The sequence below is a fragment of the Mus caroli genome, unplaced genomic scaffold, assembly GCF_978045245.1.
Source record: "Mus caroli unplaced genomic scaffold, Mus_caroli_1 scaffold_20, whole genome shotgun sequence".
NCBI classification, from domain to species: domain Eukaryota; kingdom Metazoa; phylum Chordata; class Mammalia; order Rodentia; family Muridae; genus Mus; species Mus caroli.
Genome location: NW_028227275.1, coordinates 2,314,313 through 2,327,817, shown reverse-complemented (window position 1 = coordinate 2,327,817; position 13,505 = coordinate 2,314,313). Strand labels below are relative to the sequence as shown.

Sequence of the window (13,505 nt, the reverse complement as noted above, 5' to 3'; positions counted from 1 at the left end):
AGTGTAGGCCCTATCCCTCCAATGTCCCTTACCTCTTCCGACCTGTGGATTTAGTCTTGGCCTTTCAGAAAGCATTGATTTTTCAGTTTCTCCCTGTAATATGGCATTGTTCCCAAGTGCCCGTGTATTATCCTGCTGTTGTGACACAGACTGAATGGTGTGCCCCATATGTGCATGTGTGTTCACGTGTCCTCGGGTGCTTCTGTGTTCAACTCATGACCTGCTAGAGAGGATGGGTCAGGCTCACACCCAGACGTCCTGTCAGGGCTGTGGGACCCTCTCCTTGGGTAGCAGTCGCTGCAGTCAGGGGTGCCTAGCACCAATGACATTAGGTTCTTTTACCATGATAACAAGACAAAAAAAAAAAGATCAAGATTATCCTACCAACTGACACGTTTAGTTTAAAAGCAACTGAGAAGGTCAGAACACATGCCACCTGGAACAGGGTGGGGGGCAATGAAGAACAAGTGGCTTCTTAGTCTCCCCAGTTCTTTGTCTCTCAGCCTGCCATTTGTTTTTTGTATTTTTTTTTTTCTTTTGCTCTTGAAAAAAATCAAACCAAGAAATAACCAAGCAGGCACCTAATATGTGGGAGGTGCAATCCAGCCCCGGACGGGGTAAGAACAGCTCCGGCCACAGTCCTCTTTTCGGGTACTTGTCTGCAGAGCTGTAGCTGTTTCTCTTCAAGCCATTTTACTAGTAGTGATTTTTAACACTTGGATGACCATGTAGAGCTTTCTGAGAGTTTTCGTTTTGTCTGCTATTCATTATTGTTCCTATCCAGAATATCCTAACTCCTTATCCTTCTCTCTGATTTTTAAGGAAAGGGGGGGAGGGGGCATCCAGCATCTGCGACCTGGGACCCTGGCAACTGGGCTGGGGCTGCTAACGACCTCCCAGAGATAATCCAAAGGGCTGATTTAGCAAAGCCCATTCTTGACCTTGACACAAGACAAGACAAGCAAAGGGGAAGGACTCGGGAGGCCAGAGTGAAAGAAAAGGATCTCGGATGCTCGCTCGTTCAGATCTCGCCAGGCCCCTCCCCATTCAGCAAACACCTGGCTGAGTTGGAAAACAGAAGCGGCTCACCCTTCCTGTCTGCAGCAACTGAAGCTGTCAGCTCCTGCTTGTCACCACTGGCACTGGAAGGCCTGGGGCAGCCACAAGAACTCTAATTAGGCAGAAATGACACTTCTACAACTGACCTGCCAGGACCTTTGGCGGGCCAGTTAACATCATTAGCTAACATTTTTAAAAAGTGTGAATGTAAATGAACAGCCAGTGGCTTTCAATGGGGTTTGCCGGTGGTACCCCCTCCCCTTTCGCTCTTTCTCTTCTTGCATGAATAGCCCACTTGTTTTCTCTGGTATTGGAGGGAGGCCTGAGGAAGGAGGGGTAAGAAGGCCATCCTCTGAGCAGACAGACTATGTTAAAGCATAAACAAGCTCCTAACACCAGAGAGGCCATCTCTCCTTGCCTGCATATGGTACCGAACGTGACTGGGTCTCCAGGGCCACCAGCGCAGAGCTAGGAGACAGCATGAGCCAAACAGGGCCGACAGATGCCAGGCCCCACTCCACAAGCTGTGGCCAGTGAGCACGGCTGTCCATGCTCTACAAACACTTTCCTTCGTGGGTCTCACTGTGCTGTGAAGTCGATGTCGCTGGTGTACATAAGTGTAAGCGTGCCTGTTCCCAGGGTGCCCGGTCCCTCTCTGCATACACCAGTACTTACAGTACAGCGAGCCCGAGTCCTACCTGCTGCTGCTGCTATTTCCCACCTGGAGTCACACTTCAGCTTGCTCTTTCCTTTGCAGCCACAGAACCCGTACATGCCGACACTCTCCATCTGCAGGAGGGAAGAGGAGAGTCCCACTGTGAACCCGTGGCTTTGTTCCCTTGTGGCTCCTAAGTCGCACACTCAGTGCTGGCTGACACTCTGAAGGGAAGTTAAAGTTGGAAGATGTCAGAGGTGCCTGGCTCCTGGCACCCACTACCTCCTTGTTGTGTAGCCTTGCCTTGCGTGGTGTTCTTAATCCTGAGCCTCAGATGTTTTCATCTGTAAGACAGAAAATGCCTCACTGCATTAAGTAAGAAACAAGAGGATGGGCGTGCTGTGAACTCTAGGAAATGGCTACCTGAATGCCAGGAGCTAGGGTGGGTGTGAGCTCCCCAAGCCAGGAACCACAGCAGCTTCTCATCCCAGATTTCTCTTGGTAGACAAAGTCAAAAATTAGTCCTTGTTTCCTTAGGGTTGCTGGACACAGCAACCCATGTACCCCCACGTCCCCTCTTGGCTCCCAACCCTGAATATTATTCTTGAAAAGGTGCATGGATGTAAAATGACTCCCACAGAACCATGGGTAATTTGTTACTTACTCCCTCTTGTAGACTGCACACAGTTATGAACAGGAAGCAGATTATACCTACTTCCGGGTGTTAAGAAGCTCTGAGGCCTGTCGTGGGTGCACCGTGGATGCATGGGTAATAAATATAGGATGGGATTCAAAAGTCCTGCTCCCAGAGGATGGGGACGGACGGGTGCTATACAAAGCCTGGGCAGGAGACTCATGCTTGCTTGTTATTAAAGATGAGCAAAGTCAATCAAAAGGTTGTGGCAGAAAAATGCCTGTGATGATCCCTCAGACAGAAGCAAAAAGAAATTCACCTTAGTTTGAGGGCAGGAGGAGAAAATACTTGGGACTGCTCTTGATGAAATTTAGTGGAAAGGGAGGGAGGCAGGGAAGGAACCCCCTCCTTGCTTAGTGAAAAGGGAGGGAGGGAGGGAACCCCCTCCTTGCTGTGCAGCAGTTAGTGCTTTTAAGCTAAATACCTCAGCATATTAAGCAAATAGAGAAAAGCCAGCTAGAGGATGCCATCCAAGTGAACCACATTGAGCTCAGAAAGCCTGTAGGAGGTGCTGGGTTTGACCCCTTTCCAGTCACATGCCTGGTCCCAGCCCTGCTGTTTAGTGTAGTGGCTCCTCTCCAGCTGTGGGGCTTATTGAAAGCCTCTAGCCCCTGCCTGGTTTTGGCACATTTTCTGCAGGTGCCTCCTACTGTGGCTACAATGGACTGCTTGGAGGTTTAGACTTGTCAACAGCCACTGGGAAGAGAGGCGGGCAATAGGGAGAGAGTGCAGTCATTGTCTTAAAGGGCCAGTGACATTGTGTGTCACTACCACAGGGCCTGAAGCTCGGGTCCCTGCTAATGAGATGAACCCTGTCTCCCCACTCAGTCTTTCTCTCTTTAATGATTTAACTTGATCGCTTTGGTTCCTTTCTGGAAAGGGAATTGCTCCATTGATCATATAAAGTAATTGCCTGTAAAACACTGCGCTTGCAGCAAGCGCTACAGCTTCCCTGGCTGAAAATGTCATGGCAATTGAAAAGCTCTTAGCCCAGTTTAAGAATGGGGTGGCTGAAGACATTGGGGGGGGTCTTTGCATAGAACCCCAAGTATGCCTGTGTTCCTAGAGTTTGGGCATGTGGCAGAGAATTTCCCTCTTGTGACCTGCCATGATTTTTGCGTAAGACTCTTGAGACTGACCAAACACATTAGGAAACAAAACCCAAACATCCTTAACCCTAAAACTGGATATAACGGGAGGGATTATTTTCCTAATGGTTCACAATATTCTTTTCTTAGAATCCATGCATTCAAAGGACACCCCACAGGTGCAGCATGCTTTAGGAGGGAGGAGGCAGAACCTTCATGTTAAGAGATAGTAGGGGTCCCTGGGTGGGCAAGAATGGAATGAGTTTATGGTTTGCTGATGTACTGGGCTTGTCACTTGGCGGCAGCAGTGACTCGCTCTGGGGATGGGGACCACACACTTGAGTACTTTTCATAAACAGCTCTACTAAATAAGCATGTCCCTTGCTGAGAAGCAGGAATAATTCACCTGGGGTGGGGTGGCTTTGTTGAGGCACTGAACCTCCCAGCAAAACAAACAGGAAACTTGTGAGGGAGGGTTTCTCTTCCCTTTGACAGGCGAAAGTTCAGGTTTGTATGTGTAAACTAGAGAAGGGCTACAAGGGTCTGCCAACAAAGCTCCAGGTGAATCCCCTTCCATCACCAGGCTCTGCAGGTTCTTCCCCAGCCCAGGGGCTAAGGCAGTTGATTTGCTTGTTGTCATTTTTTTTTAAAGGCAGAACACCTGCTGTCTTGCTGACAGTCCAGCAAACCCAAGCTGTGAGAGGACCACTTACAAATTCAAATCTGGAAAAGATAGAGGATGCTGAAGGCCCTGTGTTTTCCAGTTAGACGGTGATCCTGCTTGAACCAGAGTCAATACAGAACCGCTGGCTAAGGGAGGAGAGGCCGGTTAGGCCTTTGTGGGATGCAAGAGAGCATGAGGACTACCTTGCGGATGGTGAAGCCACACTGTGCCATGAAGCCAATCTCATTTCCTCCTTCAGCGAAAGTCTGCAGCAATCTCCCTTCCTCCAGAAGTCAGAAGGCCCAGAGAACCCCAGAAGTGTCCTGTTTGGTCCTTTTTTTTTTCTTTTAGTTTGATACAAACCCCAGCCTCCTTTCTCCGGGGATTTTCTTGCAGGGTTACCAATTATTTTAAAATATCCAGTTGAAAAGGGCACACACTTAAGAGTTTGACACCAGTGTGAATGACTGACAATGCACCATTGAGGGTCTAGCTGGTACCAAGGAGGACACCAGTGTTTTTCTGGACATTGGGCTTGAACAAGAATATGAAAAGTTCCACAGCGTCATATTGATGAGTTTGAGTTGAACCCAGAGAGCATTCATAAGGGAAGGGGAACATGAACACAGATGTACATATTCCCCCCATACACACACGCGCGCACACACACGCGCACAGACACACACACAGACACGCACACACACAAGCACACACACACAAGCACACACACACACGCGCACAGACACGCACACACACAAGCGCGCACACACACACACGCACAGACACGCGCACAGACACGCACACACACAAGCACACACACACAAGCACACACACACGCGCACAGACATGCACACAGACACGCACACACACAAGCGCGCACAGACACGCGCACAGACACGCATACACACAAGCACACACACACAAGCACACACACACACGCGCACAGACACGCACACAGACACGCACACACACAAGCGCGCACACACACGCGCACAGACACGCGCACAGACACGCACACAGACACGCACACACACAAGCACACACACGCGCACAGACACGCACACAGACACGCACACACACAAGCACACACACACACGCGCGCACAGACACGCGCACAGACACGCACACACATAAGCACACACACGCGCACAGACACGCACACAGACACGCACACACACAAGCACACACACACGCGCACAGACATGCACACAGACACGCACACACACAAGCGCGCACAGACACGCGCACAGACACGCACACACACAAGCACACACACACAAGCACACAGACACGCACACAGACACGCACACACACAAGCGCGCACACACACGCGCACAGACACGCGCACAGACACGCACACAGACACGCACACACACAAGCACACACACGCGCACAGACACGCACACAGACACGCACACACACAAGCGCGCACACACACGCGCACAGACACGCGCACAGACACGCACACACACAAGCACACACACGCGCACAGACACGCACACAGACACGCACACACACAAGCACACACACACACGCGCGCACAGACACGCGCACAGACACGCACACACACAAGCGCACACACACACACAAGTTGTTTCTTGTTTTCATTTAGCAAATATTATTTTTGGCAAATTTCAAAGAGTTATAACTTTAGATTACAATACTCATTTTGATCGCTTCTCCTGATTCCGCAGATTTGTAATTATCTCCCATAACAAAAAAATAATTTTCTGCTATTATTGAGTTTATTAGAAAGATACACGTTTTAATTGGATATATAATACTTTTCTGAAAAAGGTCTCAGTTGTTAACTCAAAATAGCTGTATTTTCACAAAGCAGTAAGTGATTACACACATCCTAAAACTTCTAAATATCGTTCTTTAAAAGAAAGTGATAGTTTACCTTAGAAATTTGTCTTTGGTTTTTGCATTCTCAAAGACGTTATGTTCTTGTCAGTTTAGTACAAAGTGAAAATATTTACAAGCAACATTTAGGTCAGATCTATAGAGTCAGATAAATCCCAGCAAGTGCTGGCAGGGAGTTCTCTCTCTCTCTCTCTCTCTCTCTCTCTGTCTCTCTCTCTTTCTCTCTCTGTCTCTCTCTCACACACACAGAGGCATGTAGACAGACACACATACACAGAGACACATACAAACAGACACATGGGGTGGGGTGGGTTCTTGGCCCCTCAAACAGGAACTCTGCTTTTAAAATTCTAAAGATGGAAAACTTCTTTACTAAGTACAGCGAGCTGACGTTAGCTGGGCCCTTTGAGCTCATTTTTTGTGAACATTTTAGAAGTAACATTCAGTCTCTCATTCTTAGTCAGTGGATCTCCTTGGAGGATTAACGGAAACATTGTTTTCCTGAATTAACAGGCCGGACCTTTACTCCTGCCTCTCAGTTATGATTCCCACATGCTCTGCGAGCCCACAATCCCACCCGTGTACTGTACTAACTTCGAAACAGAATTTTCATCTAGTGCATTACCTCAGCTTCCAAAGTGCATAGGGCCCTGGTGGTCATCCACTCACCTATGACTGGCATATTTGAAAAGCATGATTAAATCCCTACTGAGAAAAAGTCTCAAGTGATTTCATTCGCTAGAAGTCCTAAAATTCACTGCCCCAAAGCACACTTCTCGGAAAAATAACTCTTGCTCTGCATCTGTGACTAATATTTTAGAAAAGACTAAAAAAAAGCCTAGAAAGGACTGCTTCCCTCCCTTCCTCCCCGGCCTGTATCTGTGTGTGTGTCTGTGTGTCTCTCTGTGCTGGCATATTATAAAAGACAATACAAAGACAAGTCCGGCCAGAAAGATATAAGAGCAACAGTGATTACACACCCGACACTTAGTGGTAAATACAAAGACTTAAGTCCTAAACTTCTGACAACGAAATGTTCCCCATCTCCCAACTCCTAGCCTAGCCTCGGCCCTGGCAATTAAATGATGAAAACAGAGATAGTCGGTAGATTTTCTGTTGATTTTCTAATAACAAACAGATTACTCCTCTTAGAAAGACTAGAGTTGGGCTTCAGTCAGGTTCTTAAGTTCAAGGACAGGAGCCAAACAACTTATCAGCTTATCTAACAAAACTGATAGGCAAAGAACTCCAAGGTCTGGGAAGGTGGCGGGGGGGGGGGGGGGGGGGGGTAGGGTTCAAACCGCAATTCCTTTCAAAAGAGTTACAGGAACTATTTTTCAGTTTTGGCCATCACTGGATAAAACACTTGGTTGGGAGGTTGCAGGGAGCTCCATGACTAAAGGCACCTTGTGCTCACCTCAGACCAAGTTCATTTCTGGCACCAACACTGAGGGGGCTCACAAGTGATTGTAACTCCAGCTCCAGGGTGTCCAATGTCTTTTTTTTCTGGTCTCCTCAGGCACCAGCATACACAATTACAAATAACATTAGCAGAAACCAAGAAAAGCAAACACCCACCTAGCTGGTCCTCTGTACTGGAAACCTTTCTCTTTCTTTCTTTCTTTTTTTTTTTTTTTTTTTTTTTTTTGCTGCCCCCTTTGTGGAAAACACAGGATAACATTTTCTTTGCTCAAAATAAAAGCAACTGCCTTATTTTGCTACCCGTATCAGATATGAGAATATCTGGCTTTGTAGAATACTTTCTCAGCATTCCTTGGATTTATCAGACATGCACATATGCCATGAAATACGTTCAAGTTGCATTTAACTTCTACAAAGCTTTAAAAATTATAATCTATTTTTTAAAATGGCAAAATAGGTTGTTTCCAGAATTTCTCTGGCCTGATCTTTTCCTCTTCTCTTTATGTTCTGAACTCGGTGGATAATTGCCTCGCTTCTGGCTATACAGAAACTGCACGTCTATTTCCTGAGAAATACCAATTAAACTGCCATCGAAGCATCTCCAACAGTATCTGTTGGTCTCTGGTGTCAAAGGCCTTAGAACAAATGGCCGGAAGGCTCTCTGAAACAGCCTCTGATGAGGCGCCAACTCTCTCGACATCCATGCTTTACCTTCAGCTTCAGCTTTCCGCTTTGCCAGAAAGCAGGAGAGAGAGAGATAACACATCAACTTTGTGGTGTTGCACACATGCTAAAGGTTACGAGAAAAGAGATGCTTTCCCAGGAGGCTAATCACTCTCAAAGGCCACTAACATTGTCTTAAAAGGAAGGGGTCTCCCCTTCGAGCTATTCCATCTAGGTTTCTGAACACAGCTAAAGAAAGGCTTTCAATAGAACAATACAGAACTGCAGCAACATCTGCCCTTTCCCTGCCCCCCCCCCCCCACTTCTCCCAGTGGGGCATGACAGGGAAAGTTTATGCAGATTCTCATTTAGCCTCACGGCAATACTACCAAATTTCTAGTCAATGGAAATGGACTCAGAGAGGTTATGTGATGTGTGCAAGGCCACACGGCTGAAGCCTTGTGTAATTCCAAGACTCCACACGTCTGGGCTTTCTTGCTACACCCAGTAAAGTGTTCCCTTCCATCCTTCCTGGGGGAAGTCTCAGTCACTCAGTGGTTCTTCACCTTGGCTGTTAACTTAATATTTTAAAAACATTTCTGCATGAGCCCCATACACGAGCATGAGTGTGACTTAAACAGGCCCAGGAAGGACATGAGAATCAACATTATACAATAGTGTAACAATGACTTTTAAAAAGACAACAAGCCTCTCTGGGGTGATTAAATTCTAAAAGTGCTTAGATAAGTAGACTCTAGACCAAGAGAATCTACAGGTGGCTTCAGTGTGTCAGTCCCAAAAAGGACTGGTCATCAAAGAGAGCCACATGATTTTACCCTCAGTCCTCTAAGACTTCAAAGAAAGCCACTCAACTGTTCATGCCATGGAGGGGGCACCAAGACTTGCAAGAGCTGGCATGAGACCCAAACTTGTAACACTGGACAGGGTGCATGCTGGGAATGACTGGGTACTGGAGTCAGTAAGACCAGATTTTAGACAGCATTCCCCGGCTCTTCAGGAACTGTGTGAACCCAGTCACTTGTCTTTTGACATCCACTGGGTTGCAGACTCAAGAGGGATGATGTTTGTATGGGTTGAGATCTATGAAAGGAGGAAGACCAAGGCAGATGCTTCTGGGGGTTTTACTGTTATTATGGGAATGAGAATGAGTAGTGCCAAGGGGGCACTGATAGATAAAAAAATGTAGAAAGCGTTCCATTAGCATCATTCCTACTTTAATCACTTAGCATCCAATCTGAGGTGTTTACATTTGCTGTTAGCCTTGGCAGCTAAGGAAGGTGAGTGCTACTCCTCCAATTTCCTATCCATTCTCTCTCTAGTTTCTGGGTATCTTGTGATTAAAGCCACCTGCAATCACGCTCATGAGTTCTCTGTGAAAATGATTTTCACTTAACAAGCACATGATAGCTAGCAGCCCCCCGGGTAACACCTAAACCCTCACTTCTGAACACTAAAAGTTGTGGCAAATCGGTTCCAATCTAAATACAGGTGTTGAATAGGATTGAGAAAAAAAAAATGAACAAATATATTTGTCTTCAACCTCATCCATTTATAAAATGACTGACATGGGTTGAAAATTTCTTTCTGAAATACAAACTGAAGAGCATTCCATTTCTTTCACGAAGGGCCTCCAACTACCAGGTGAGAAAAATCTCATGTGCCCCTGGTGCTTTCTCTTGAATCACAAATAAGGAGTAGAAAGGGTCTAGGAGAGAAAAAGCCGTGCTGGTTCTCAATCAAGGTCACCAGAAGGTCCACGAACTCTGTGCAAAGGGCTCCCGATTCTAAACGTACACTGAGCGCATACTCAGGAGAGTAAAGGCTTGGCAGTACAGACACACAGAGCGCATACCCAGGAGGGTAAAGGCTTGGCTGTACAGACACACAGAGCGCATACCCAGGAGGGTAAAGGCTTGGCTGTACAGACGGTCTCTTCTGTGTGTGCAAAGAACCTGAGTGAATTGTAAAGGCCCGTGAAAGCACCGATGTGTTTACAGATACTATTATTTATAGATACTATTATCTGTGAGGTGGTCGGGCACCCCATCGCCGTTGTTATTATTATTAAAAGGGAATATTCATATTCAAACGGTTAGAGAAGACTATCAATTCAGACCGCTCTATGTTTCAGAGGCAAATCTCAATTCCGGTGGTGTCCCCATTTCAAAGCTGCCCCTGCCTCACACTCTATGCAGGCCCCCTGGGCCATCAGTGTGATGGCGTGTGCATTCTCTCTAGTACTGTATCTTCTTCTTTTTTTTTTTTTTCTTTTTTTTTTTTTTTGAGACAGGGTTTCTCTGTGTAGTCCTGGCTGTCCTGGAATTCACTTTGTAGACCAGGCTGGCCTCAAACTCAGAGATCCGCCTGCCTCTGCCTCCCGAGTGCTGGGATTGAAGGCGTGCGCCACCTCGCCTGGCTCTGTATCTTCTTTCTAAGGGGTAGGCACAATCTCACCCTCACGCTCTGCGCATGCACTGGGCACCCGGACAATCCCCCAAGCCTCTCCTGCCCTCTGTACCTTCTCTTCTCTCTCTCTTTCCCAGCTCTCCCGCTCAGTATTTCTAGTCTCACGCCATCTCCTTTTCATGCTCTGACACTGTTGAAGCATCTTGGACGTTTAGTCTCAGTAGAAACGGAAACAGAATCGACAAGATGTTAAAACAGATTATGTGAGGTTTGTGTACAATTTGCATACACCTGGGTATACTTTGCAGTAAAATCCCCACTGTTCCTAATAATTGTGGGAAATGAAATTGGAGTATTCACAAATAGCCCTGTGACTGGAATCTGGCCGCACTATCACACTAACAGGCTGTTAGCAAGTCTAGAACATAGGAACGTTTCAAATGAGTCCGTCCCACCCCCTGCCCCCCCCCCCACTCTGATTTCGGCGCACCGATGACTCATGGTTGGGAGTGCAACTGAGTTTTAACTTCAGCGCTCTGGAATAGTGCCTAGCACAGGGCGCTCCGTCAAGACATCTTTGTCAACTGAATGGCAGAAGCAGAAAGAGAGGCACTGACATTTCTTTGACTTCACACAGCTCCAAGGTAAAAAGTCTCTAAGAAAACAACTGAGTCACTAAGGACCCCTTAGGAGTCAACTCTTCTCTAAGCTTTGATTTAAATACCCTTCCCCCGAATATACTGTAATCTTTGTCATAAAGGTGACTCACTGGAAGAAAATTAGATACTGCTAGCATATACGAAGACAAGATTCCTGACCCCCACCACCTGAGGGCAGCATGATTAATCTGCTGGAACACACCTTTCAGACCGCCCTGTGTGCAGGCATACACACCTGACACAGCACCGACAGTTTCTACCCTTGCCTTTGGGACTCGGACTTCCTTTTTGCTGCTCAAAGCCGGTTTTGTCTGTTTCCTCTTATAGCTCCTGCCCTCCTCCCGTGTCCTCAATCCATTCCTTCTGCGGTGCCTCGCTCCTATTTCAAGAGGACGCTGTCCCCATTTCCCTCTGTGGGCATCTCCATTCTTCAGGTTGTCAGGCTAGGAAGACATCTTTGGTATCTCCAGTCCTCCCTGGGATTCTCAAACTTGACGCCAGGAGGTGCATAACCCGGTGCACAGGTCACATAAATGTGTTACTCTTTACAGCTCTAAGAGACCTCTACACTGCCCCCCATAGTCTTCTTGGCTCCTTACCCTCCATCCCCGTCACCTAGGCATAGGCATCCTTAAAATCTGTCTCTTCCCAGTTGACCTTTATCCCTTGACCTTTCTAAATCATTCTCCACCTGGAATTACTGCTTCCTGAACAACCAAACACATTATCAGTCCTACCATTGTAGCCAGCCAACCACTTCTGCCTTGCCAGTCCTATATTTTTAGAAATGCCCTGCTCTTGCAGGATGGTATTCTAAGGCTTTAACAATTTCTCTGCGGGCCAAATGTCCATCCCTGTTTCTCATTTCTGAAAAGAAGGGCTTAATGCTCGCTTAACCCCAAAGCAGTTACATGTTTGTGATTTAGTGTGGGCAAAATCGATTCACTCATCCAGTAACTGTTTACTGAACATCTAATCTATAAGGGAGTATACTGATGTCGTAAGTGCAGTACTGAACAAGACACACAAACCCCGTCCTCATGGGACATAGAGGACAGTGGGTTAGAGAGGGAAGAACCCATTGCATAGTGGTCTCAGCCCAAATACTTCCAGTCTTCCACTAAAATATTAAATGAGGGCTGGGGTTATAGCTCAGCTGGTAGGGGTTATAGCTCAGCTGGTAAAGTGCTTGCCTGGCATGCATGAAGACCAGGGTTCTACCCCTAGCACTGCATTAACTAGGCACGGTTGCTCACACCTGTTATCTCAGAACTCCAGAGATAGAAGCAGAAGGGTCAGAAGTTCAAGGTCAGCCTCCACTACACAGCCAGTCTGAGGCCATCCTAAGATACATAAAACCAAGTCACAAACTGGGAAAAAAAAAAAAAAGGAAAAGAAAATTAAATGAGGTCTGGAGATATAGTTCAGTGGTTGCATCCAGGTGGTAGGCCCAGAGATTCATGCTGAGCACAGAAGAATGAAAAAGAAGAAAGTCAAATGGGTCAGCCCTAAAAGATGAGGGCTCACGTCTGTGGTCCAGGTTTCAAGTGGGCAAGGAGATCAGAAGAAAGAGCCGTCTGCTGGGGGGTGAGAATGTGAAGCACAGCTCTTCTTAAGACACAAAACTCAACCTACACAGGATGGGCGAAGGAGGTACCTTCCACAGGAGGTGGGTTGGTATGAGGATGGGCACACCCAGGAATAAAAGCAATGGCAACATTGTGGGCTCGTTTTTAAACAAAGGTGCACTAAAATCCCAGCTGTGAGTGCTCAGCTCTGCGATGGACAAGGAGATGACTAAGTCTCTGCTTCCACCATCAAAGGACTTGCAGCCAGCCAGTAGGGGAGGGCAAGTGTGTGATGACCCATCACACCACAGAAAGGAAATCGTCCTCAAAGAGACACGGGGGCGGGGGGGGGGGGCGCCAGGAGAGTCCAGAGCAGGGAGGAATAGGTCTCGGTTATATAAGCGTACTTACAGAATCAGGTATTTTATCCACCTACATCCAACAGTACATCTATGGAAAACAACTGTTCCCAAATGCCTCTTCGCACTCAGGGGTTATTTTAATAAGTGATTGTCCAGCGGACAGAGCAGGTAAGATTACGTTTTCCAGATGAGCAATGAAGGCATAAGTCTTTTAAGCAACCTGCTTTCTGTTGGGAACATAAAACAGGCAACAGTAAAAAAAAAAAAAAAAAAAAAAAACAACAACAAAAAAAAAAAAAACGAAAACACCCGGTCTGTCTCAGCCCACTCCTATCCATTACTTGGATCATCCTGCACCATCCAAGTAACCAGAGCACA

The 13,505-nt window shown here is 46.9% G+C and overlaps 1 protein-coding gene across 1 annotated transcript in view; it reads right to left on the bottom strand.

The window, feature by feature from the left end:
- Nucleotides 1-13,505, bottom strand: part of Hspa12a (heat shock protein family A (Hsp70) member 12A) — a 148,882-nt gene that overhangs the window by 134,605 nt on the left and 772 nt on the right. Inside the window, exon 2 of the mRNA XM_029472581.2 lies at nt 1,758-1,848. Coding sequence (XP_029328441.1) covers nt 1,758-1,848 — 91 coding nt within the window. The remainder of the gene's footprint in view (nt 1-1,757; nt 1,849-13,505) is intronic.